The following is a 26,684-nucleotide window of genomic DNA, read 5'->3' on the forward strand; positions in this document are numbered from 1 at the left end:
GTCCTGTACAAACACTATTACTCACAATCCAATGGTTTACATTGTTATCTGTTTTATTAATGTGCACAAAGATTAAACATACTGTAGATTTATGATTACTATTGATCTTTGTGCACTCACTGTGCTTTTGTGTATAACTGCTAGGACATAGCAAACCTGCAGTGTGTCACTGGCTCCAACTTCATGTTAGCACATTACTAAGGGTAAAATGCCAAATATGTAGAGTATATTACAGGAAACGTAACACAATAAACATTTTTTGTAGTGTTAGGCCAAACTGAAAATAGATAAGTCTGTCATTTTTTTTATGTATAGGAAAAAGCACAGGAGACATTTTATTTGATCCATTTACTGAACTCCAGGCATACTCTGTTTCCCTGCCACAGAGATTACATATGGCGCTAGCACATCGGCGAATGAGTGACACATCGGAAAGATTTACCATTCCAGAGAAAAGAGCCAATCAATGGTGGCTTCATACAGAAGTAGACAATCATGGACACAGGGACTGATTCAGATTTGGGAATAGAGTAAGAAAGAGCAAGCCATTGTGCATCTTGGTAAAACCATTGTCCAAACTGATATCTAAATTGCTGGGTAAAAATGAAGCTGTCCAGCATTTGTGGGCTACATGCAAAAGCAGCAATTATTTACCCCACATGCAAAGAAAGGTATGTATTTGCATCCCTTGCATTGCAACATGGTCTGTCCAGGTGCAAAGTTACTTGCTCTATCTTTCTCTATTCCCAAAGCTGAATCAGGCCCGATATCCTTAAAGTTAGCTTCATAGCTGAAGTATTGCAGTGAGTTCACAGACCAGTAATGTTGGGAACCATTAATGTTAAAATCAATTGTTCTGGTGTCCCAGTACCAAATAACATAACCAATGGGAAAGCATACTTTCCTATTGTATTGGCAGATATAAAAATTGAAGGCATGTATGAATGCAAACACAGTGAATAATGTTTAAAGAGTGAGCGGCGAGCAGAGATACTGTTCTGCACATTGAACTGATGAATATGGTAAGGATACACAACATTCACTATTTAAAAACTTACCTCAATACTTAATATTGACCTCTACAGTTGGAAAATAACCTTGATTCCTTGATTCAAAATTATGTTTTTTTTTATACACAGAACTGTACTAACATACAAAATATAAAGGGACAATGCTTTTAATGAGAAAACATGTGGTGTTTTGCTATTAAAAATAATGCCATTTAAAAGTTGGGCCTTAAGCCGCCGCTTAGTAAATAAGCCCATACAGTAAGGAACCATCATTTCACTGACTCAAGGTATACAAATAACCTTGTTGATGAACCTAATCGGTCCCATAATACCTTCATCCAGTCTTCAGTAGTGTACAGACGGTGCTTCATGGCCCAGGTACGCCTCTTTTGCATTGCTGCACAAGAGCTGCAAGTTCTTAACAAATTACTTGTTCCCTATTCTCTGAACTTGACATAATTTTTTAGCTATTGCTTACCTAAACTTTCATTTGTAACCTCTGACAGTTTTAACACTTAGCTTTGTACCATACAATTACATCAGCAACTCATATATTCTTTATAATTTATAGTAACGTGGTAATCTCATATAAAGTGATGATATAGAAACCTACATATGGGATGTTTGTGCTCATAAGAGATTTCATGTCACATAGAAGCTAATTTAACCACTTACCTAGCATGGTAACAGGAGATGCGTTTGCAGCCAGATGTTTTTTATCTAACATGGTTCCATCACATACGTTTTCTGTCCCGGTATTTTAAGAGAAAATCCATTCTGCACATGTGGAGAATGAATTTCCTCCTTCTTGTCTGGCCCCTGGCAGTGATGTAGTGATCTGTGTTAGCTGACATCATTCACGATTTTGCGCCCCAGAATGCCATGTGAATGGCATTCTGGAGTAATGGCACCCTATAATAAAGTTAAATCCAAGTGCAAATAGAGGACTGCGTTCTTTCCATGACCCACTCCGCTGTACTCTGCATGAAATGTGTGGGGGGGAACTGTTAATGACAGGGGGAACTCTATGTCCACTGGGGATGATCTATGAATTCTGGCCAGGACATAGGGTAATTACTAAAAAGGGAATCATTGTCACTGGAGGCGGGGGTGGATTCGATTGACACGGGGAGTTTACTGCTGGTGGGGAGGCGACTCAGGGATGGGGTGATGTAATTCCACTGGGTTATCTATTATCAATGGGGGTAGGGCATAAAGCTACTGGGGGCTTAACTGCCACTGGGGTGGGGTAATGCTACAATGGGGATCTATGGACACCTCTAGGGATATTTTTTTCACTAAAATATTTAAATACAATTTTTACTTGATTTTTTATGTATTAAAGAAGAAAAAACATAAGTTAAATGGTTAAAAAAAACACATAACAACATAATGAGATTCAAGATCTCAACTATGTCAAACTAAATGTCACTAGTAACTTACTTTTTACCAAGCTTTTCTTCAATTCTCACTCTCCAGTCTTCCATTCGTTCACGGACTAGAGCTTTCAGTGGTGCTATATAGACTGCCTATATACATATGCGAGATAGGATAAAGAGACAATGTTTAGGCTATGTATTAAAAAGCAGTCTATAGATGCAGGGTAGTTTCATGTATTGTTACATGCATTCAACATTGTTATATATAAAAGAAAAAAAGGAGTAATTGTAAAAGGTAAGAGCAAGCTATATAATTGTAATAGGTAACCCAACATTGATGTCACATAATGTTTGAGTAATACTATACATTTAAAAATGTATATGGCAATGTTGTATTGAAGACATTGGTCTATTTTTAACCTCAACTGTGACAGAACGTGTATGAATGGCAAATATTTTTAGAAGAACATATACATAGAATTATATGGCATAAAAGTATAAACAGTGAATGAACTCTGTCCTTTTTTGCATTTTAACTTATTAACAAATTTTTTTACATTTACTTATAATTATCAATATGTTTGTCCCATGTGCTCTTGAATTGTTTTTACTGTATGATCCCCACCCCAGCTATGGGGAAATTATAACAAACAAAATTGCCAAAAATACAGCAAAGACATTGAATTCCAAACCTTAGATGTTGGATACTTGTTGAAGACTCTGAAGATGGCCAGCTCTGCCGCTACGGTCTTTCCAGAGCCAGTTGGAGCACCGAGCAGAACATTCGAGTCCGTGTGATAGAGGGTATGGAAAATTTGAGTCTGAACTGGGTTAAAGTGTGTAAACTTATAAAGTGCTTCATATTCTCTATGCCCCAAAGCTGTGACTGGCAAAGGCTGCAGATCCAGCAGTTCTGCAATAGAATAATAAAAAATAGCAAGAACATACTAAATAGAATATAACAATATGTGCAGGACAAATCGAGCACTCTATAGGTAGCACCACAAAACAAATAGAGCCGAGTTTTAATTGAATTGCCTTATAAAAGGTGAAACAAGAAAAAATAATACAAATGTTATTTTTCCCACAGAATAAGGACACCAAAAATGTGTAATTATGTATTTTGTTCACATTAATTTAAACCAGGAGGATTCAGTATATAGAATACTTTTTAACATTTTGAAACACGTCCATTTCTCAATTTTACCGAAAAACAACATTTGTGATAAATGATCTTGAAGTGAAATTAATTCCTACCTGTGTGTGGAGGATGTCTTTCTGGTAGAATGAGATGTTGAAAATTTATTATGCAAACAGCTTCAGCTCCTAACCATCGATCAGACACTGCTCTGATATAGTATTGGGAAGGTAATGGTTCGAAGATGGGTATTGTAAACACTAGAAGTTGTTGTTCTTTTGTGACAACCTGTTCAAAGGAAATTACACTTATTTACTAGTTTAAAGTTTAAACACACCAACATTACGTATCTGTAGACTTGTCTTGGCTCTATGTGGTCTATTAGTTCAATCTTGACATTTGCTACAAATCCGTTTTGCCACTTGTTGTGCTGCAGTTTACCTATCACAAGTTAATTTCTCTGTGAGTTTTTTCTCTCCTTCATTAGCAGCCTAGCACATCTGGCGAAGTGTCGCATATGTCGACAGTAGCACAGAGGAAGCAAAGTCTTTCTGCCTTGTAAGGTTCCTATTGCTGGGTATAGGGTAATGCCATCTCAAGTTGGCATTACCCAGCAACGCTGTCCCTATAGAGGTCTATGGAAACAGGGGCGAGTCACACTAAGTGAGCATCTCCGGTGTTATCCTTTTAATAAATTGAGAAAGGGCAATTCTCAGTTTAATAAATAGATCCCTATATATACTAGGGATGTGCAGGCTCGGATTAGTTCGGATTTTCCCCGCCAAAAATCGGGTCTCAGAAAGAGGCAAAACGTCATCTTCCATGGACAAACATCATCTTTCATGGACTTTTGTCCAGGAATAATGATGTTTGTCCATGAAAGATGACGTTTTGCCTCTTTCTGAGACCCGATTTTTGGAGGGGAAAAAATAAATAAATCAGAATTTGGCGGGAAAATTCTAACTAATCCGAACCTGCACATCCCGAATATATATATATATATATACAGAGATCCGCACTAACATTAAAATCACTGGCAGGTGAAATTAATAACATTGATTATATTGTTACAATGCCAGCTGTCAAGGGGTGGCATATATTAGGCAGCAAGTAAACACTCAGTTTTTGAAGTTAATGTGTTGGAAGCAGGAAAAATGGGCAAGCGTAAGGATCTGAGAGACTTTGACAAGGGCCAAATTGTAATGGCTAGATGGTTATGTCAAAGCATATCCAAAACGGTAGGTGTTGTGGGGTGTTCCTGATATGCAGTGGTCCAAGGAAGACAACCGGTGAACCCACCACAGGGTCAAAGGTGTCCATGGCTCAATGATGTGCGTCAGGAGCGATGGCTATCCTTTCTAGTCTCATCCCACAAGAGCTAATGTAGCACAAATTGCTGAAATGCTGGCTATGATAGAAAGGTGTCAAAACACACAGTGCATCACAACTCTCTGCGTATGGGGCTGTGTAGCCGCACATCGATCAGAGTGCCCATGCTGACCACTGTCCACTGCCAATGGGCAAGTAAGGCTGCGCACACACCTATAGATATATCTGTCCAATCTGTCTGATGGGAAGAAAAATCTGGTCTGTTTTCCAGTGATTGGAAGCAAATCTCTATTGTTATTTGCTCCCATACATTACCAGATTTTCCTTTCCACCAGATAGATTGGACAGATATATCTATAGATGTGTATGCAGCCTTAGTGTCAGAACTGATCCATGGAGCAATGGAAGAAGGTGGCCTGGTCTTATGAATCACAGTTTCTTTTACACCATGTGGACAGCCGATGTGTGTGCATCATTTATCTGGAGAAAAGATGGCAGCAGGATGCCATATGGGAAGAAGGCAAGCTGGAGGAGACAGTGTGATGGTCTGGGCAATGTTCTGTTGGGAAACCTTGGGTCCTGGCATTCATGTGGATTTACTTTGACTCATACCACCTACCTAAACATTGTTGCAGACCAAGTACACCGCTTAATGGCAACGGTATAACCTGATTGCGGGGGCCTCTTTCAGCAGGATAATGCACCCTGCCACACTTCAAAAATCATTCAGGAACGGTTTGAGGAACAAGACAAAGTGTTCAATATGTTGACTTGGCCACCAAACTACCCAGAGCTCAATCCAATTGAGCATCTGTAGTATGAACCATGTGGTCCCTCCTCACAACATACATGACTTAAAGGATCTGCTGCTAACTTCTTGGTTCCAGATACCACAGAATACCTCCAGAAGTCTTGTGAAGTTGATGCACAACACCCATCTACCGACAGCCTGCTTTGGATTTGATTTTGTTCCTCTTATGGCAGGGTAGGATGTGAAGCTCAGTGTCTCTATAGTGATTCTGTAAAATTGCTTCCTCTGTATCTCTTTAAATGCTGACTAGAACAACCTACTTTATACTGAGAAGGCCAAACATGTCAGAAATAGGCTGTCTTTACGAGAAGTGCATGCTCTAATATCCAAATACGTGAGGTATATAAGGTATAAACATTTTTGTGAAAAGACATTTCAGTCTCAAAGCTAGAATAGCATACATATACAATACAGTACCTGTTTCTTTTGAAGCAGAAAATATTCTGAATGATAGATGTGGTCATTAGTAGGATCTTCAACCCAAATCCACCAGGGTTCTCCAACAGTTCCATGCACCTATCAAAACAAAACATACATTACAGCTGCTTGTCTAAGATTATTCATCAGAGCAGGAGGATGGGGGTGGGTGTTACAGGGTGAGGGACAGAGCAGCATGTGGTATACTTGTATATCAATATGATTTGTGCAGGCTATCATGATGAAAATTGTAGAATTCATTAAAAATAAAAAAATACCATGTGAGGATACCCTGAAATTTCATAGCCAGTCCTGGGCTTTTATGCCTCATCTAGTAGTGAAAATTAGGTGGAAAAGATGGCAAGGGGTCCGCCATATTTTTGCCTAACAGCATTAGGCTGAACCAGCCAGAGCTGGTGACACTATAGAAGGGGGACACTGTCATAATCAACCAGCACTAGACTGGTCAGCCCAGGTCTGTAATCCCTAGGTAATTGCCATAAAAAAAGTGGGGGTCCCCCTCCCTAAGGACAACCAGCCATGCAAATAAAGCCCAGGGCTCTTTTCTGCACCAATGTGGCTTTGGGCGCAGAGGTAATAATTATTAATAATATTGTTCTCTACAAGTGTACCAATGCTTCCAGAACATGATGGCACTTGAAGGTTTTAATATTTTATTAAAAAAAAAAACCACACGCCCACCACCCACACCCCTCATTCACCACTTTGGGCCTGATTCTGAGTTGCATGCAGTGTCGACGCCGAAAGCAGCTGGTAGATGTTTAATTCTGTGCTTGCGCCCCAGTCACACAACGTATGTGTCCCCATTCTGAGACACAGGATAGAAATGGAAGCACGGTCTGTCGAATTCTGTGAACTTTCCTAGAAGGTAACATGGGGGTTACTAAGCAGATGTGGGCGTGTCCCTGTAAGCGTCAGCGTCCAAAGATGCACAACCTCTCACATAAGAGGTCATGCTTGGGCAGAGAAACCGCACTTGCCATAGGACTGGAACAAGTTTTGATGGTGCAACGATGATGCACAGAGATGGAACTGCACTGTCACTAAACACTGAAGTGCACTACGACATTGGCATAAGACACAAACGTGGCTGTGGAAAAAGACACCAACATGGCTGCATGTGACGAATTACAAATCCTTAGAAAATGGCCCTCTTTGGTCCATGATCTTAGCAAAACAAAAAAAAACAACACATGGCTGCTCCTTTGGGGAGGCCGGGCACAACGGAGATGTCAATTGCAACACTCTATATAGGAATGAATGGGTCCATATTGATTACTCAGATTGTGGGAACTAGCTAGGGATGGTATTATTATGGTATTATTACCAGGTTTTCACGGTGGGTTCTATTTAGAAGGTCAGTACGACCTTTAGTAAATAATGACTTTTAGCTTTAGAAACTTCCTACAATCTGAAGTGGGTTCTGGCGGATTCTAAATGATATAAAAATCACCGTTTACCAAATTGAGCCCATGGTGTGCACTTACATTTAAAGTGAAATCATTAATATAGACAGTTACAGATATAATAACAATGCCAAACAGATTATACCAAAAGTTTGACATACTTAATGAGTGGATAGAAGGGCAGCCGATCCTTCTGTACTCTAATCACATGAAATGTCATGAAAAGTCAAAGAGCTTGAATTTCTAGTTATTTCAATGCTTTGCATTTTGGAAGGTGGCATTGGAAAGCATTCAACAAATGGTGGGGGGGGGGGGGGGGAGGCTGGAATTTATTTCCATGGTTCTGGTACTTCGGCTTAATTGATGCCACAAAGTAATTTTATTTCTGGGTTGAGTTCTTATTTACATACTTCCAGGGCACTAGCAAAAATAGATAGTCAGAGATGTACACTGTTCTGATAATGGTAGACTGCGCATGCATCAAGGAACCTATGCGATGCCGCCCGCTGTGAGGATTACTTTGCAAAGTGATTCACAGTCAGGAACTGTTTGGAGAAGATAACAGGGAGGGGCGGCAAAAAAACACATGCGTGTCCTGGCCGTTTTCGGGGTGAATCGTAGCCTGCGTCTGCAAATCCTGTACGCAGATTAAGTAGTTCCGACGACTCAGTTCAGACGGCCATTCTGCTTGACCATAGAGCTACTGAAATGGCTGATTATCAAATGGTCTGCGATGGCGACTGCGTATTTGTATGCCTTTGCTTGGATCTGTTAAGATGCAGGTGGGCGTCTCAATGCATTTCGAGTCAGCTACAGCATTAGCATATTTTAGCCCAGCAGTTGCGTACCGGATCGGAGCTGTGAATGCATTAGCCTACATCTCTGAATCAGGCCCAGAGTTGTCAATAAACAACAGTTGGTTGTCTCTACTTAAGATAAGGTGCCCATCCAACTAGGCGATTAAATTGAGCGATTGAACGATAATGATATCGTTATCGTTTAATTGCTTATTAATTGTTTGCAAATAGTTTAGAAAAATGTGTAAAAAAAGACCAGTCTGCTCGTTCAGTGTAGGCACATCACAGACTGACAAACGTCTGCACGATTACAATGTCGTAATTGTGCAGTGGTTTTGAGGTCTGCTAGTGGATGTGCAGCAATATTGCTCCTCCTTTCTAACATGACATTATTCTAACAGTATATTAAACTCACAGGGTGCTATATACAAACATTTTCCAGGACTAATGCATAGATCAATAAAAAGTACATAATTTTCATAAGATGATATACTCTACTATTCACTATATCTATGAGAGGTTGCTTATTCCTGACAAATAATGTAAAAAAAAAATGTACATCCTATTCTAACTACATGGTAACCAAATTGTTTGATGTCTATTCTTACCACTTAAGATTTGTAGACTTTATGACATTTAAAATCTAGCAATCAAGCAAGGAAAACACTCTGTGACATACTGCTAAAATTAAATATCTAATGCTACTTAGACATACCATGATTACCTTGTTTCCCTAAAACTAGATGGGATAAATAAATGTACAAGCAGGTTCAGTCAGAAAAAATATTCAAATAATTGCAAGCTAGATACTATCCAATAACAATTCATTCCACTCATTTATTGTGTTGCCTGAGTGATGCACTGTATTATGAGATAAATGAAGATTACTTCATGAAACTTTAATCAACATTTATAGTATTTCTTACTCAGCAGTGACACCAGGATAACTAATGTACTATGCAAGCATAAATCTCAAAATATAATAAGGAGAATAGATTCAAATAAATTCAACACTTGCTTAGGGACTTAACCGTAAGCTTATCACAGTAACTTTTTGAAATTAACTTTCATAGAAGAAGGAATCAGGCTTGATTGTTCAATAGATGTAAAAACGAGACAAGATAATGAACACATAACATATAAAGGCTGCACTGGGGATAAAGAGCTACAGGGTGTTGACCTTGTAAACTGTTTAGGTCACCACCTACTGGGTGACCGGGTGCCTCTCGTCATGTTCAGACTATGTGATACAAAAGATAGGCAAGTCAGTGTTCTGACCTTAGGGTTAAATCCAACAGCAGGCATTAATGAGCTTTGTACTACTACTGAACATGACAGAACTGTAACCACCTCTTCACTTGGGTAGACATTATCTATCTTTTGTTTTCTTTGGATGCCTTGTTATGTTTTTATTAGGTTCAAAAAATGAATTAAACATCTGTTTATTAGAGTTCTAGAATACATTTAAAGCTAGCCATATCTGCATGTTATAATTACACATGGGCAACAGTTTATTTCTTACTAGATTACATAAATTTATAAACTAATTAATATTATATGGGTGAAAATATATCATATACTGTATATAATAAAGACATTACAAACAAGTACATTAAAAATATAGGAGTTTCGAGACAATACACAAACCCTTAAAACCACTTTTTAAAACCATTAAAATAATAGGTCAAGTAAACACATTGGTTATACTATAGAGTTAAAAGGTATATAGGGGAGGGGCCCTAGACTGCACACCCTAACTACAAGTAATGAGAGGTGCTATCATACTGAGACTTTTTGTACATACACCGAGAAATAGGATGTAGGTGCACCATACAATTACTCATACTTGCCTACTTTTGGAAACCACTTTGAGGGAGATTGTAGAAAGCGACACGTGTAGCGCAGTTTTGGGGGCGTGGTCTGCTCCACCCAAAGGGCGTGTCTAACTCCACCTATGGGTGTATACATTCCTATAATCTGATACCCTAGCTCCCCCACTGACATTAATATCTGTCACACACACACATTACTAGATCTCACTACATACACACACACACTACCAGATCTCATTACATGCACACACACACACACACACACACACACACATTACCATATCTCACTACATACACACACACACTACCAGATCTCACTACACACACACATTACTAGATCTCACTACATACACACACACACTACCAGATCTCACTACATGCACACACACTTACCAGATCTCACTACATACACACACTTACCAGATCTCATTACATACACACACTTACCAGATCTCACTACATACACACACACACACACACACAATTACCAGATCTCACTACATACACACACACACACATTACCAGAACTCACCACACACACACACACTTACATGAGTAGATATAGGGAGTAGGGACTGACCTGCTGCTGCTGCCGGGAACTGCTGGGAGAGCAGAAGGACCCGGAGGAAGACCCCATCAGCTGCCAGCTGCCCAGAGTAGTGCCCGCTGACAAGAAGACAGCTAAGGACCCTGCTGCCAGGACCAGAGGGAAGGAGCCACCGTCGCAGAGGACTTCATGCTGCTGCTGACGCCCATAAATAGGAAGGCCCCGCCGAGGAGACTGGAGGGACAGGGTGACAGCCGCAGGCAGAAGAAGGGCCAGCCCCTGAAGAGGACCAAGAGGACCCTAAAAGGACCAGCACCACCTTGCATGTGGGTAGAAAGGGCCACCACTGTCGCGTCTCCTGCTGAAGCCTCCGTCAGAGGTACTGTGTAAATAGACGGCCACCGCTGTCCATAACCCCGCGGTGGCCGGCCTTCACGTCACACGTTGTGAGTGACATCTCCATTTGTAGGCTCCGTCCGTTGCGCATGCGCAGTGCTAATTTTAAAGGGGTCGATAGAAAAAATCCGGGAGTAGTGGCAATGTTTGCGGGACAGCGGGAGCCTGAGGTGAAAATCGGGAGGCTCCCACTAAAAGCGGGAGGGTAGGCATGTATGCAATTACTATACAAAATTATAATACATTTTACATCAAACACGAGAGTTTTATTGTATCATTTTGTCCAAAGTTATCGGCTTACTGACTAATATTCAAGTCTAAGGCGTAGGACACCCCCAAGCCAGCCCAACCAAACCACACCAAGGCACCACACAAGTGAAGGAAATCAAGTAAAGTGTATTAGAGAAGGGAGAGCAGCTGCGTTGTGATATTAGTGTTACAGGGGTGAGAGATAATTGTGTGAAAATAAGATAATTGTTACATAAATAAAAAAAAAACATTGAATAAGAAGAAAAAAAACTTTGGCACTAGTAACTTTGGCGCTAGTAAAATTACTAAAAACTTTGGACCTAATTGGTTGTTTTAATTACATATATAGCTGCAGAGATTCAAGTTTGAGTTTATGGCTACTCAAAAAGAAACAAAAACTGACGCAAAATGAACAAATATGACCCTGCGCTTATTTAGTTGTATTGTGAGATGGCAGAACTTAAAATGAATAAAAATATATGAGGCAGAACTCAACTATATAAATAACAGAAAGAATCATTTTATAATAGGTAAGCATATTAATTCTGCACACTACATACATATATAAAAAAATTATAAAAACAAATTATAAACAGTATCCAGTGTACTAATAATTGATAAATGCTATAATAATAATGATAATTAATAGCGGACTTTCTTCTTCCGGATCCATAGGGATCCACAAGGATTCCATGGGTAATGTGGTTGGAGAGATCCAGGGACCAAACAGTTAAAGCTTTCAGCTCCCAGGATGCCTTGGGTCCTCCTCCATATATACCCCGCCCCCAGCCACAGGCCTTCAATTGTTCGTTTAGAGTAGCAGGATTCAGACACACCTTTGTAACAGGGGACTGCTCAGGCAGTCCTAAGCTTTTATTTTATGTTTTATTTTATTTTTTATGTTTTTGGATTGGCAGTACTGAGCATCTGAATTAAGACGCATGTACTGTGACTCCGTCTACCTCCGCCGGGCCGCAACACCAGTAACAGGGCTGGTGATTTTTGCGGGTCTCGGCTGAGCTTGCTAGTGGTTGCAGTCCGGACACACGGTTGCAGTCCGTAAGGCAATTCCTCCCTTAAGGGGTATTGCGCGCTTCTGTTGCAGCAAACACACCGGAAGCCGCTGCAGTCAGGGCTCGGAGCGTCTCCATTCCCACTAGACCACCGGGGCCTTATCTTTTGACGCCGGGTTTCGGCAGCAGACACTTCTGCTGCCACGAGGCCAGCATACCTTGCCAGTTGATGCAGCTTAGGGGAGGTAGGTGCTCCCCCGGCAGCTCCTCCCCCAACCGAGATGCAGTCCCTTCAAAGATTTTCTTTGGTGAGGGCGGTTACATCAATCCTAGATATTCAGGATGATGAACCAGCCCCTAGTAAGAAGGCTCCAGTGTTTAAACAAGGGAAGGTGGCCAAAACAGAGTTTCCTAAAACCGTGCAGCTCACTGAGCTTATGGAAGGGGCATGGAGTAACCCGGATAAACTGTTTTATGTGATTAAAGATTAACAGCAATGTATCCTTTCCCAGCTTCTGAATGTACTAAGTGGGACGTATCTCCTACTGTGGATGCTTACATGACGCACTTAGTCAGAAATGCTACGTTACCTATTCCGTCAGCAACTTCTCTTAAGGATTCTACAGAAGGAAAATTTAAACATGTCTTAGGGCAATATTTTCATCATCGGAAGCTGTTACTCGTCCTGCTATGGCTGGAGTCTGGGTAGCCAAAGCTGTTGAAGAATGGACGGGGCATTGGAAGACTCTGTACCAGATGCTACGAGAGAATAGATGATGTACATCTCCCACATACAGGAAGCGGCCTCCTATTTGGGAGGAGCTGCAGTAGATGCTGGAATTTTAGCTTCTAAAGCATCGGCAGCTTTACTAGTAGTGCGCGGGGTCCTTTAGTTAAGATCCTGGAAAGCTGATACAGGATCAAAGAAGGCTTTGGAAACCTTACCTTCCTATGGAAATATACGTTTTGGAGCAGAGTTAGATAAGATAATAGCTACTCTGGCGGCTTCAAAGTCTGCAGGTCTGCCACCTACGGGTACAATAAAATCTAGGCAGTTTTCTTTTTGGTCCTTTCGTCCTCAGGGACGAGCAAAGGAACAATCTTCCTCCAAGCAGTCTAGTTTTCGTAGGACATCCAGGCAACAATCTAAGAGGTCTGGGCCGGCCAGTAGTCCAGCTTCTAAGCTGGACGACAAACCCTAGGCCTGATAGGGCGGGCCTCCTCCTGGTGGGCTCCCAGGGTGGGAGGGCGACTTGTTCAGTTTGCGGATTACTGGCATCAAACAACAACAGATGCTTGGGTCAGAGAAGTGGGCTCTCAGGGGTATGCCCTCTCTTTCCGGAGGCATCCTCCCCAGAAGTTTTTTGCACATATCCTCCATCAGGTGCGGTCAAGGCTTTAGCCCTTCAGAAGGCCATTTACTCCCTGCTGTAGGCAGGGGTAATAATCCCGGTTCCTGTGTTGTAACAAGGAAGGGATTATTATTCCAATCTATTTTTGGTTCAGAAAACCAAATGGGTCTTATTGTCCTATTCTAAATCTATAAACCCTCAACAGGTTTATCCATGTACCCAAAGTTCCGTATGGAAACTCTCCGGTCAATTATTTTGGCAATGGAGCCTGGGGATTTTATGGTTTCCCTGGACATTCAGGATGCATACCTCCATGTTCCTGTTATGCCATCCCACCAACAATTTCTACGAATTGCGGTCCTACAACAAAATGAACAATTTCAGACACTGCTCATTGGCCTATCAATGGCCCCCAGGGTATTTACCAAGATAATGACAGTCATGACGGCCTATCTCAGGTGTCAGAGAATCAGAATACTACCATATCTGGATGATCTTCTGATATTGGCACAAACTCCAGTTGTTTTACAATACCATCTTCAACTGACCATAGCCTGCCTACAAAAGCATGGCTGGATCATCAATTGGAAGAGATCCTCTCTTTCTCCAACACAGCAGATGGTACATCTGGGAGCACTTCTGGATTCTCAGGTACAAAGGTTGTTTCTACCAGAAGACAAAATTGCGGCCCTATCATTGCGAGTATGCAAGCGAAGGGTATCCATTCTATCAGTGATGCAGGTCCTGGGATCAATGGTATACACCTTCGACATGGAGGAGTATGCTCAGTTTCATTCCAGGCCTCTGCAAAGATTGATTCTCTCCAGGTTGAATGGACAGTATCAGCTAATAAGTTCCCAGAGGATACTTCTCACTACAGAGGTTCGTCTCTCCTCTTGTGGTGGCTGAAAAAGGATCATCTGGATAAAGGGCATCCATTCTGGATTTCAGACTGGGTGCTTCTCACCACATATGACAGTCTTCACGAATGGGGGGCAGTGACAGGTCATCACACCTTTCAGGGAAGATGGACAATTCAGGAAAGTCATCTGCCAATAAACATTCTGGAATTGCGAGCAGTTTACAAAGCACTTATGGCACAGGACCTGCTCCACGGTAGGCTGGTCCAGATCCAGTCTGACAACGAAACTACAGTGGCCTATCTCAATCATCAGGGAGACACGCACAGTCATGCAGCCATGAAGGAAGTGCCAAAGGTTCGGATTTGGTCAAAACGTCATCTTCCAGCCATCTCGGAAATATTCATACCGGGAGTCCTCAATTGGGGAGCAGACTTCCAAAGTCATCAGGACATACATACTAGAGAGTGGTCTCTCCACCCAGGAGTGTTTCAGCTCTTGGTGAACAAATGCGGTCTACCAGACATAGACCTCATAGCATCACAGCACAACCACAAGGTCCCCAGGCGAGGGTCCAGAGACTCATCAGCAGCATTCATGGATGCACTGGTAGTAAGATGGGACCTCAAGCTGGGGTATCTCTTTCCTCCAATTTCCCTCCTCCCAAGAGTCCTTAGGAAATTCAAGCAGGAATGCGGAACAGTAATACTAGTGGCTCTGGCTTGGCCCAGACGTCATTGGTTTTCCGACAATAAAAAATCTATCCATAGAGTGTGTATCCTCTTCCTCTATGGCAGTGTCTGCTAACGCAGGATCCCTGCCGGCATCTGGATTTACCTTGTCTGCCTTTGACGGCGTGGCTCTTAAATCTTCCATCTTAAGAGCAAAATGTTTCCCCAGCTCTGTGACTCAAACGATGCTTAGAGCATGGAAGATTGCCTCTGCCCACATATATTACATGATTAGGCATTCTTTTGGTCAATGGTGTTCCTTCAGATAGTATGACCCTAAAGTGTTTAGGGTTTCCCGGGTTTTGGCTTTTCTCCGGGCTGGATTAGACCTTGGTCTCTGCCAGGCCACTTTGAGAGTGCAGGTTTCTGCATTGTCAGTCTGGTTCCAGAGAAAGATTGCTGCATTAACAGATGTTAGAATTTTTTTCAGGGAGTTCTGCCTCCTTTTGTCCCACCGGTAGCACTATGGGATCTGTCTTTGGCTCTTAAGGGGCTACAAGCTCCCCCATTTGAACCTCTGGACTCTGTAGACTTGAAATGGTTGACAGCGAAGACACTTTTTCTCCTCGCTATCTCTTCTGCACGTAGAGTCTCTAATTTGGCAGCGCTTTCTTGTCACTCTCCTTTTTTGATTTTTCACCAGGATAGAGCTGTTCTTCATACAAGGGAGGGTTACCTTCCTAAGCTAGTATCCAATTTTCATGTAAATGAAGAAATAGTAGTTCCAGCTTTTCAGATGCCAGACCTCTCTGTAGGTGAAGCCTCCCTGGATGTAGTTCATGCACTACGTATCTATGTGAAGCATACAAACTATTAAAATCAGATGCTCTCTTTGCATTATATGGTTTTCACAAATGAGGATGGCCAGCTAATAAGCAGACCCTGGCTTGATGGTTATGTATGACTATCTCTCGGGTGTACACATAGGCTAATCTCCCTGTCCCAAACATGGTGACAGCACATTATACTCGGTCTGTAGGGCCATCGTGGGCATTTAGTCGTGGTGCCTCTGATGAACAATTGTGCAAGGCAGCCACGTGGTCTACTGTCCACACTTTTCTTATGTTCTACGCCTTTGATACTTTTGTCTCTCAGGATGCTTCCTTTGGGCAACGAGTTTTCCTTTCTGCTCAGGAGCGTCACCCACCCTTACGGGAACTGCTTTAGGACATCCACATGGTATCCCTGTGGATACCTATGGACCCTGAAGAAAATAAAGAGTTATGGTAGACTTACCATTGCTAACTCTATTTCTTTGAGGTCCATAGGGCACCCACCCTGATGCAACTGGCTGCATTGGGTATTATTTATTTTGGTCATAGATACCCTCATCTTGTCTGAGAGTGCTTCAGGTGTACGATTGTTCTTCCTTCTCTTTCCTTCTCCTGACTTGAGGCTTGTTTACAAAACTGAAGGTCTGTGGCTGGGGGCGGGGTATATATGGAGGAGGACCCGAGGAATCCAGGGAGCTGAAAGCTTTAACTCTTTGGTGCCTGGATCTCTCCAACCACATTACCCATGGTATCCCTGTGGACCCTATGGACCTCAATTAAAAAGCGTTATCAATGGTAAGTCTACCATAACTCCTATTTTTTGTCATTTTAGTACTTTCATAGAGTGTAACTGCTGTTTAGTTCATATCCACATGTCAACAGCTTTTTGTCATATGGATTAATCTTGCTCAAGAGTCTACATGCACCACTGTATAATAACATGCATAGATAAATGAAAATTCAATGCACTTTTCTGGGGATGTTCCAAATAGTTACCCAGTTCCTGTGTGAGGGACCTCTCTCATGGGGGAGTCCCTCTAGGTATCAGACCATGGCTGTTTTATTTTTGTTAACTTACAGCGGGCTGCCAGTGTTAATCAGCAAGTAATAAACGCGAAGTCCTGCAACGTGACGGCACTCATTCCATGGTTCACCGGAAAAACAGGTAACATCCCAGTCAACGTGTCCCCTATAAACAGGGGGCTTTATCAAAGGCCCCCGTTTTAAGTTCTGCCATCTCACAATAAAACCAACCAAGCGCAGGGTCATAATTGTTCATAAATAAAAAACAAACAGAAAGAGTGATATAAAATAAGTGTAACATAGTGATGCCTTGAAGCGGCCCAGCCAAAGCAGCTCAGGGGGCCCCATGCCCCAAACCCACCCCACAACGGATTATTTTATTTGATGTAAAATGTATTATCATTTTGTACAGTAAAGTTTGTATAGTGCACGTACATCCTGTTTCTCAGAGTTAAAAGGTACAAAAGAGTGTTCTGATGTCAGAACTCACATACTCACATACAGAACTCACATACAAGTTATTACACAAATAAATGTGCTATTACATAGTTGTCTAATGTGTACTAATGTGATAAAAGTTGCAACAAACAATATTAGTCCTTGTCATTTTATTTGTCATTCAACTCCACGAATATTGTGATTTCCAACAGAAAAGTAACCCATTACATACATTTATTCTTGTGTATTTTGTTGAGTTTGCAATATTAACTGAAACTTTTGAATATCCAATGATTTAGTAGAATGTGCTTGGGTATGAAACCCCAATAAAGTGAATGCATCAAAATAAAAAGAGAAATGGAGATGAGTGTGTTAGATTAAATGAGTTTAAATATATAAATAGATATAGATTGATGTTTATGATAAGACATAAATAAAACTAATAATTAAATTCACAATCATGCGGTAACTATGTAACTATCCATTTAAAATATAATTCAATTATCATCACCAGTCTCTCAAACTTTGCAGAATTATTCATTTATTGTTTGAATTCGTAAAAACAACTTTAAATACAATCTATATCTATATGATCATTTAGCTGATAAAGGTGGCTATTGTGTCAGTGCTGGTAGTACCTGATCACTCCATTTGAAATCAGGATTGATGCTCAACCGAACTCTAAGTACTGTGCGTGTAATTGGTTGGATAGCTGCTTCCATTGTAATGGATGGGATTTGATGGACGCATTGTTTCACCTTTAGCCCAATGTTCACATGATGCAACATGTGACCTAAATAAAGGTACATTAGGTTAGAAACGTTTGCATATACAAGAACAATAATGCAATCAGACTTGTAAATCAGCTTTTAGATGAGCATATTACAGCTTGCTTGTTTTGCATTGTGGTGTACAAATGACTGACTTTTTTGACCTGGCATGTTCTAATGTTTTGTAATGCTTAACTGGAATTAGTACAGTGCGGTTTTAGTATTAGCAACTCTGCATAATAAGTATTAACCCACTCAATGAATGCTACAAAATTAAAGATTGCTATTGCCACTCAATGAAGGCTACATTAAACAAAGCTATTGATATAATAAAATGCCTTGTATTTTATACTAAGTAATCATAAAGTATCCTAAATACTACTATAAGTGCTTCCCCAAAAAGTCTTATAAAATGTGTGCACATAGTAAGGTTAACACTATATTTGTATGCTCATATAAGATTGCCATAGATAATTTTACCTACCTACAGAACTAGACAGTGTCCAAATGTATTTAAAAGTAAATCTATCAATTATTGATTCAAAAGCAATGTGCAGACCAAATATATTGGTCGCACACAATGAAGTAGGTGTGTTAACGCATACACAGCTCAGAACAAGAAGCTGAGGCTACAGTGCGCACATGCTCACCAAAACTAGACAGTTGGAGATCAGAAAAGCAGTGCTTGGTCTGATGAATTTCGATTTCTGCTGTGACATGTATATGGATGGTAGGGTCAGAATGTATTGTAGACAACATAATTCACTGGATTCATCCTGCCTTGTGTCAATGGTTCAGGCTGGTGGAGGTGAAATGTTGTAAGGAATATTTTCTCGACACACATAAGGCTCCTTAATACCAACTGAGCATCATTAAAATGTCACAGAATCTCTGAGTACTGATGCAGGTTATGTGTATCCCTTTCTGGCTACAGTCTACCCATCATCTAATGACTAATTCCAGCAGTATTCTAATGACTAATTCCACCAAGAAAAGTTTAGTGCATTCAAATGGACTTCACAGTGACCAGGTCTCGATCTAACAGACAACCTTTGGGATATGGTGGAATAGGAGATTTTGCAGCATGAATGTACAGCTGACAAATATGTTACAATTGTGTTAACAATGACCAGAATCTCTAAGGAATGTTTCCATCACCTTCTTGAATGCATAACATGAATGTCAGGGGACATAGGGGGGCCTATCGAGTACTAGTAAAGTGGCCAATGAATGTATTTCTGGTGCTTAAGACAAGGGCAAATTGGGTGATAGCCCGAAGAATCTCTTATTACAACAAAAAATCCATTTTAAATAAAAATGATGTACAAAAAAAAAATCCCTCTATCTTCTCATAGTGCTCATATTACTATTATGTATATTGAGCTAAAGATCTTCAAAACGTAATTAGCCAGATTGACCACTATTTATTCAAGAACATGTTATTAAGTCACATAGCATAAAACTAAAATGAAACACCTAACATTTATAAATGATTACTGGAAAGATGGTGTTTCTATGCTGGAGCTCTGATGCGCATAGAATAAGGTATATGAGTAGACATGATTCTCCAGATACCAGAACTATGATTTTGTACAAAACTATTAAAATCTGTAACATTTCTAAAAACTTGTAACAAATAAAAATGGTCAACTTTCCTGTGCCTATATCATATGTTTAATGTCTACATTTCAGTGCTGTATAAAATTACAATAAATATCACCTAAAACAAATCTGTATTTTTGTTTCTTTAGAATGAGAAGAATACATTTTGTGCATACTAGCTGGAGTTAAATATATATGATAAAATATTGTAATGAACATTTCAACATGTGAAGTACATTTAGACATTTTAAAAACAGACAAAAACATCTGAGACCAAACATGTGATTCTAAACTTATTTGAAGGTTATGTTCCCACTTTAAATTACATTTTGTTTTATCTGGGAGACCCACTGGGAGGAGCAAAGAATACCAGTAAGAGATATTTCCTTTTCGAGAGGGGAGGAGATACGAGATAAAATATATGTAGGAATTTTACACCTGTTTATTTGCACTAAGGGGAATGATTGAATCCAATGTCTAATTTAAGAAACTTATAGAATTCAGTATGAGGCAAAGACAATTGGGATTGTATTTGAGAAAATGATCAAAAGGAATCTCCAAGAAATAGATCATTAAGATTACGAATACCATGAGAAATCCATATAGATAAATGTAATTCTGGGAGAAACGCAGAATTTGACGGCAGATAAGAACCACTTGGCCCATCTAGTCAGCCCCATTTTTAAACATATTGTTACCTCAACCCTTATTGACCCTTGCTTCTTCTGAAGGATATCCTTATGTCTATCCCATGCATGTTTAAATTGCTCTACTGTCTTAGCCTCTACCACCTCTGATGGGAGGCTATTCTACTTGTCCACTACCCTTTCTGTGAAGTACTTTTTCCTCAAATTTCCCCTGAACCTGCCGCCCTCCAGTTTCAGAACATGTCCTCTTGTTCTAATACTTCTCTTTCTTTGAATTATGTCTCCTTCCTTTACCTTGTTAAAACCCTTTACATATTTGAACGTTTCTATCATGTCCCCACTTTCCCTTCTCTGTTCCAAACTATACATATTAACCACTTGCCTGGCATGGACGTAATTTTTCTGTCCACACCAGGCAGCTCTTTATCTGTACTGGACGTAAAATTTTTTCGTCCAGACAGATAAACATGAGGGCGGCTGCAGGAAGAGAATCTTCCTGCAGCTGCGCTCTCAGAGGGACCTTCTGGTCCGTCTGCTTGCCAGCACCCTCTCCCCCTCTGTCTGCTGTGCAGCCGATCACTGCAAATCTAGTCTAACTAGATCATCAATAATTTGTTTTACCCCTCCTGGTGTGTCTACCCTATTATTTACCTTTGTGTCATCTGCAAAAAGATGTAGTTTCCCTTCAATACCATTTGCAATGTCACAAATAAAGATATTAAAAGGCACTGTTCCAAGTACAGATCCCTGAGGTACTCCACTGGTAACCGGTCGGCGTCTTCACTGAATGCCACGTGTTGCGCTGTCCATACGATGTGTAGAGGAGGGGAGCGGCTGGACTGACTGCGGCAACTCACATCACAGCGCACCGCTCCCCTCCTCTACACATCGTATGGACAGCGCAACACGTGACATTCAGTGAAGACGCCGACCGGAAACAGCACCCGTCTCAGTCACACTACAGAGCAGCGTGTATTAGAGCCAGAGGGTTGAGCAAGCGGTCCGGCTGGACTGACTGCGACAACTCGCATCACAGCGCAACGCTCCTCACTTACTTCCCTAGCACACTACAAGTAGCCAAAGAGACACACATATCTGTCTTTTTAGACATAGGGTACCGTATATATTTACGGGAAGGTAACCCCCTCAAAGGGCACACCTACCACCCAGACATTATTGACCCATTTGGGAACATTTCTATTGGCTGCCTTTTTCACTGCAAATCGGTGTGGACATAAACTGAGTTGATACTATTATATAAGGGTACCGTATATGTTTACGGAAAGGTAACCCCTCAAAGGGCACACCTACCACCCAGACAAGCTTGGATCCTTCCATATAGGACTTAGTCATCAGATATATTTTATCAGATTATTTATTATACTCCTATTACCAGAAAGGAGATATAATAGTTTTTATAATAGCTATTCATATCACTAGACACATTGGTACATTGTGTCTATATAAATTAAATAAATTAAAATAAATAAAATATTGTTTTATAACATCCATTAGATCTGTCGTCATCTCCACAATTTTTACATCTGTTAAATCCCCTATATTATGACAAGGTGAGCGCATGGTACAATATCTATTTTTATCTATAGAAATATTACTTGCAGGTAAATGTATTTCAAAAAGATTAATAAATCTATCCCATGCTCTCAAACTCTCAAGTGTAGTTCTAGATGTAAATCCAGAGAGTAGTCCGGAGCCAGATGGAATTCATAATAAATCATATAAAGACATTTTACCTATCAAGACATCTTACAGGATCATCCAAGGTTTATATATTGGGGCCGGAGCCCAATTGCTAATTTGATTGATCATATAGGAAGGTTGATATAATTCAAGTTTAGGAAATGCAAGACCTCCTGCTGATTTGGGCATCATTAAATATTTTTAAGATAATTTAGCTTTTTTATTACGCCATACATATTTATTAAGAACAGCATAAAAGCGGTTTAGCCAATTTGAAGGAAGGATCCTAGGAATAGATCTAAATAAATATTACATTTTAGGTAATAAAGTCATTTTAATTACCGCTATCCTAATTGCATTAAAAGTTGTGTCTGCCTGTGAAAAAATGGTCATGTTTAAACATTGCAATACAGCCACCAACAACTTGTGTTGTATAAACTGTGAACCCCACCCAATTTTAATGCTATGCTTATGATGGGTTAGCAACTTTGCAAAACTAACTGAAGTAAAGAATATCAATTGTCTTGCTGCTCTACTGATATTTACACTGATGACACACCTAATAATTTTTACAAAAATATATGATTACTGAAGTGTACACAAGGTACTATACGTACAAGTGATAATGACAGAGCGTGTATAAGAAAATAGAGAATCAGAATATTATTTATTAAGTAAGACAAACCATGAACCCTAGTCAAAGACTCCTTAAGACACCATGGGATCCTAGGCAAAATTCTGGTTTCGAGACCCATGTCTCCTGTGCTTGAAAAAAATTATAAGATAATCCAGGGCCACCAACATAGATGGCATCTTAGGCTGCCTATTGTGCTGACCTTGCTATACTCCTAGTTACAAATCCATATAGAGTTCCCCAGTACACGCAAAGTACCAAGTTACAAACTCAAGTATAGCATTTCTAATTCTATACATATCGCCCAGTGCATGCATGAATATATGCACCTAACTAATTACACATACTGTACCTTATGTGTTCCATGCACACATTTGATCACCAACATGGCAAATGTTGCCCTATAATCACATACACATGCCTCAGTCACAGTAGCAGATAAAATAAGGCTCAAAGTAACCATGCACAAATATGCAGCTACCTGCAACCTCTCTCACATTTGTTTGCCCATGTGCAGAGAAAGAGAAAGTATTATTCCTTTGCGTGAGATGATTGTTCAATCATCAATGTCTACAAATGCTACATTTTCTTATCATCATTATTCGTGGTCTATCAACTTCAGAATATTTTATGATACAAAGTAAGGCTGCAAAATTCACAACAAAAATTTAATTTCTACTAAGTGAAAGTAAAGATGTCATTATTATTATTACCAATCTCATCTTTCCTCATATCCTTCAATTTATCGACAGTGAGCTTCTTCTCTTCTAGTTTTGATAGCACAGAAGGAGGAAGAACTGAGAACTGTCTCAATGGACTAGCCCAGCCCCACAGACGCTTATCGATGACTTTGCTGAGGTTGAGAAGCCTGTAAGTCATAGCGGGCCATCGCTTTCTGAGGGCTATCTCAAATAGAGCTCGCACAATCCGAGCTGCATTCTGTAAAGATAAATACATGAAAAATTAATATGCTGTACATGCCATGAACCAGCTAACTATCCACTCAAAACTTATCAGGGCTATATTTTTGCATTTAACACTTTAAGATGATTTTAGTTAAATTGAAAAATGACAAAAATTAGAACTGCTACAATGCGTACTACCAGGTATGTAGAGGAAAAGCATAATGGTGGAACAAAGGATCAGTGAGGTTGTTTTTTCTATCAGTTTGTGTTACATACTAAGCTAGAGTCATTTTACCTGTGCAACATATGCAGAATCAGAGATAAGCGAAAAATTGTCCATTTCGCCTCGGCCAATATATGTCTGAAGAAGAATATTTATTTTTCCGTATCCATTTTCCACTCCACCCGCAACGGGCAATTCACAGTAATTGTCAATTAAGTGCTCTAACTCTTCGCTCTCTTCATCACGAACCTACCATGGAAAAGCAACAGATTTTCAAGAAAAAAAAAAAGTAAACCTAAAACATCTAAAAGACTGGAAAATGACAAAGTAAAGGAAAAACCAACTACATGTAATCAGTTTAATTTGGATTAAAGTGTTTTAGCAAATTTGTATTTCTATCATGCTATTTATTTGCTGACTGTCAGAGTTCTCACAGACATATTTCCCATCCTATATTTATTTCCTCATTTGATGGCTATTATATATGCGCAGCGTGTGTACATAAACCTTTCTGTCACACATGCAGATGCTGGTAACGCCAGACTCCTCCTTCTATCTACCTCAGTCAGATGTAAAGACGGAATGGATCAGGCGGCAAAGGTAGTTTTGACAGGTACTACAAAGATGAGCCCTATAATCTAATCAAACACCGGTAGTGTTTACAATGGTCTTACTACACTGTTCAAAAAGGGTGAGAAGAGATGTGAAGTAGGAGAATTATAAAATGTAATTTTTATCTAACAAGGGAAAGCTTAAGAAAATAAGAAAAAAATGATTAGAGAGCCTTGGATAATATTAATTTTGAATAACATTTATGTATTACATCCTCGTGGACATTTACAAAAAAAATACATGTTATTACTTGCTTCCACACAATATCTATCCCAAGCTATTTTACTCATAAGACTGGAGAAAAGTGTTCTCCTGTAACTAAAGCAACCTAATTGAAAGTATATTAATAATGACACATTTACATTTTATTATTCATCACGATTATTAAGGCTGCCATTGACATGTAAAAAATTGCTACACTAAACAAATTGGCCCGCTAACCCCAGTGTCCTGCAAATGATAAGATTTCATTTCAATTTGACCAAAGGAAAACGTCTATTTCTCCAGAGTAGAACAATCTTAAATTAACACTGAATTTATTCATTATGTTCATATTGCCGATATGCAGCTGACGGGTAGCATAAAACATAAATGTGGATCTTCAAAGTCCAAGTTACTATGATTAAGAACAGAAAGTGAGATACAAAGTTTCAAGAAAAAGCACTGCTACACTTCATTTGAATTTTAGAAATCAAAAAGACGTCATAGACCATTTTCTATATATATGTAACAATACACCTCTTACAGTGACATATAAATATAAAGCAATATTGCTGCGTTAATAAATACCATACTTTTTGCTCATTAAGCGTGCCTTATTAATTGTTCACTGAACTGGAGCTGATTGCATATACCCATGCTTTATGCTGGCTCTGCATACAGTTATGATTCAGTTAAAAGTTAACAGGGCCGGCTCCAGGAGAACTTCAGGTATTAGCAGATCTTCATTTGCAATCTCTCTCCCTTCTGAATCTTGTTGTCAGGTCTCAGAGGTAATTGTGCTAGGTAGCTGTGTAACCATTTGGATTCCACAGTATTATTGTCCACTACTACAATTCCTTTAATGCTCTTGTCATTATTTTCACAATTAAAAGACAATAAGAGCCAGAGTTCACTATACACAAAATGTGCACTTTAGTGAAAGTCCGTACACCAAACAATGTCCCAGTTTGCCATTGTCTTGAGTGAAAAAAATGGTCACATGTCTGTCTTTGTAAGATGCTGGCTATTTGTGACAGGTTACAATGAAAAGGGGTTTAGGCGTGGCTAGCGGTGCTGTGTGAAATCTTACAGTGCAATGACTGTAATTAATAACAGTTAATATATAGCAGTTACTCTACTATTTGAATTTAGGGTCATAACCTATTAGCCGTGATAAGTCGCTTTTCAGCAAAAGACGGCTTATCAGGCAAAAATACATATTGGGCTATCCTACTTGCTATTTTCGCACATGCGAATTCTCAATAGGCAAAAGCGGCGAAACGTTTTCATTATCTCAGAGAGGGTAGAAAGATGTGCAAAATTCCTATTTTTGGATAAAAATGTAAGGACTTGATCCAGAACCCCTTGGACACCCCCCTTAATGACTATTTAAGCAAAAATAATGTTTTAATTAGCTTAATTTGCCCAATAATGACATGACATTTTTGGTGTTAAAAAAGTGTTGGATAATGGGTTTACAGTACTGGGATAGGTATTTTGGGGGGCTGTATGGATGAGACAGGTGTTTTTAGGATTGCAGGTGCAAGTGACAGGAGTATTTTAATTTTTTTTTAAAAAGGCACTTTAAAGGCACAAAAATATACACACCAATTTTAATGTACCCCCAATATAAATACAGCATTTATTTTGGGCAAAAAATTATGCTGTTAATAATTTTTCCACTGTTAAGGCACACATCCACTAGACGACAGGCAAAAGACTGCACGATTACGACATTGTAATCGTGCAGTCGTTTGTCAGTCTGTGATGTGTCTACACTGAACGAGCAGTCGTTCAGTGAAGGCACATCAATCATCTGCAAACATGTTGAACCTGATGATATCGTCAGGTTGTACAACATATTTGT

The 26,684-nt window shown here is 39.8% G+C and overlaps 1 protein-coding gene across 2 annotated transcripts in view; it reads right to left on the reverse strand.

The window, feature by feature from the left end:
* ASCC3 (activating signal cointegrator 1 complex subunit 3) overlaps positions 1-26,684 on the reverse strand; it is an 884,679-nt gene that overhangs the window by 196,632 nt on the left and 661,363 nt on the right. For both annotated transcript variants that reach the window (XM_088472337.1, XM_088472346.1), the window contains exons 20-26: positions 24,077-24,253; positions 23,590-23,815; positions 18,161-18,315; positions 6,085-6,183; positions 3,647-3,815; positions 3,082-3,302; positions 2,454-2,539 (exon numbers count right to left, since the gene is read on the reverse strand). In XM_088472337.1, coding sequence (XP_088328463.1) covers positions 2,454-2,539; positions 3,082-3,302; positions 3,647-3,815; positions 6,085-6,183; positions 18,161-18,315; positions 23,590-23,815; positions 24,077-24,253 — 1,133 coding nt within the window. The remainder of the gene's footprint in view (positions 1-2,453; positions 2,540-3,081; positions 3,303-3,646; positions 3,816-6,084; positions 6,184-18,160; positions 18,316-23,589; positions 23,816-24,076; positions 24,254-26,684) is intronic.

Source organism: Taudactylus pleione, unplaced genomic scaffold (genome assembly GCF_031769625.1).
Source record: "Taudactylus pleione unplaced genomic scaffold, aTauple2 ptg000015l, whole genome shotgun sequence".
NCBI classification, from domain to species: Eukaryota; Metazoa; Chordata; class Amphibia; order Anura; family Myobatrachidae; genus Taudactylus; species Taudactylus pleione.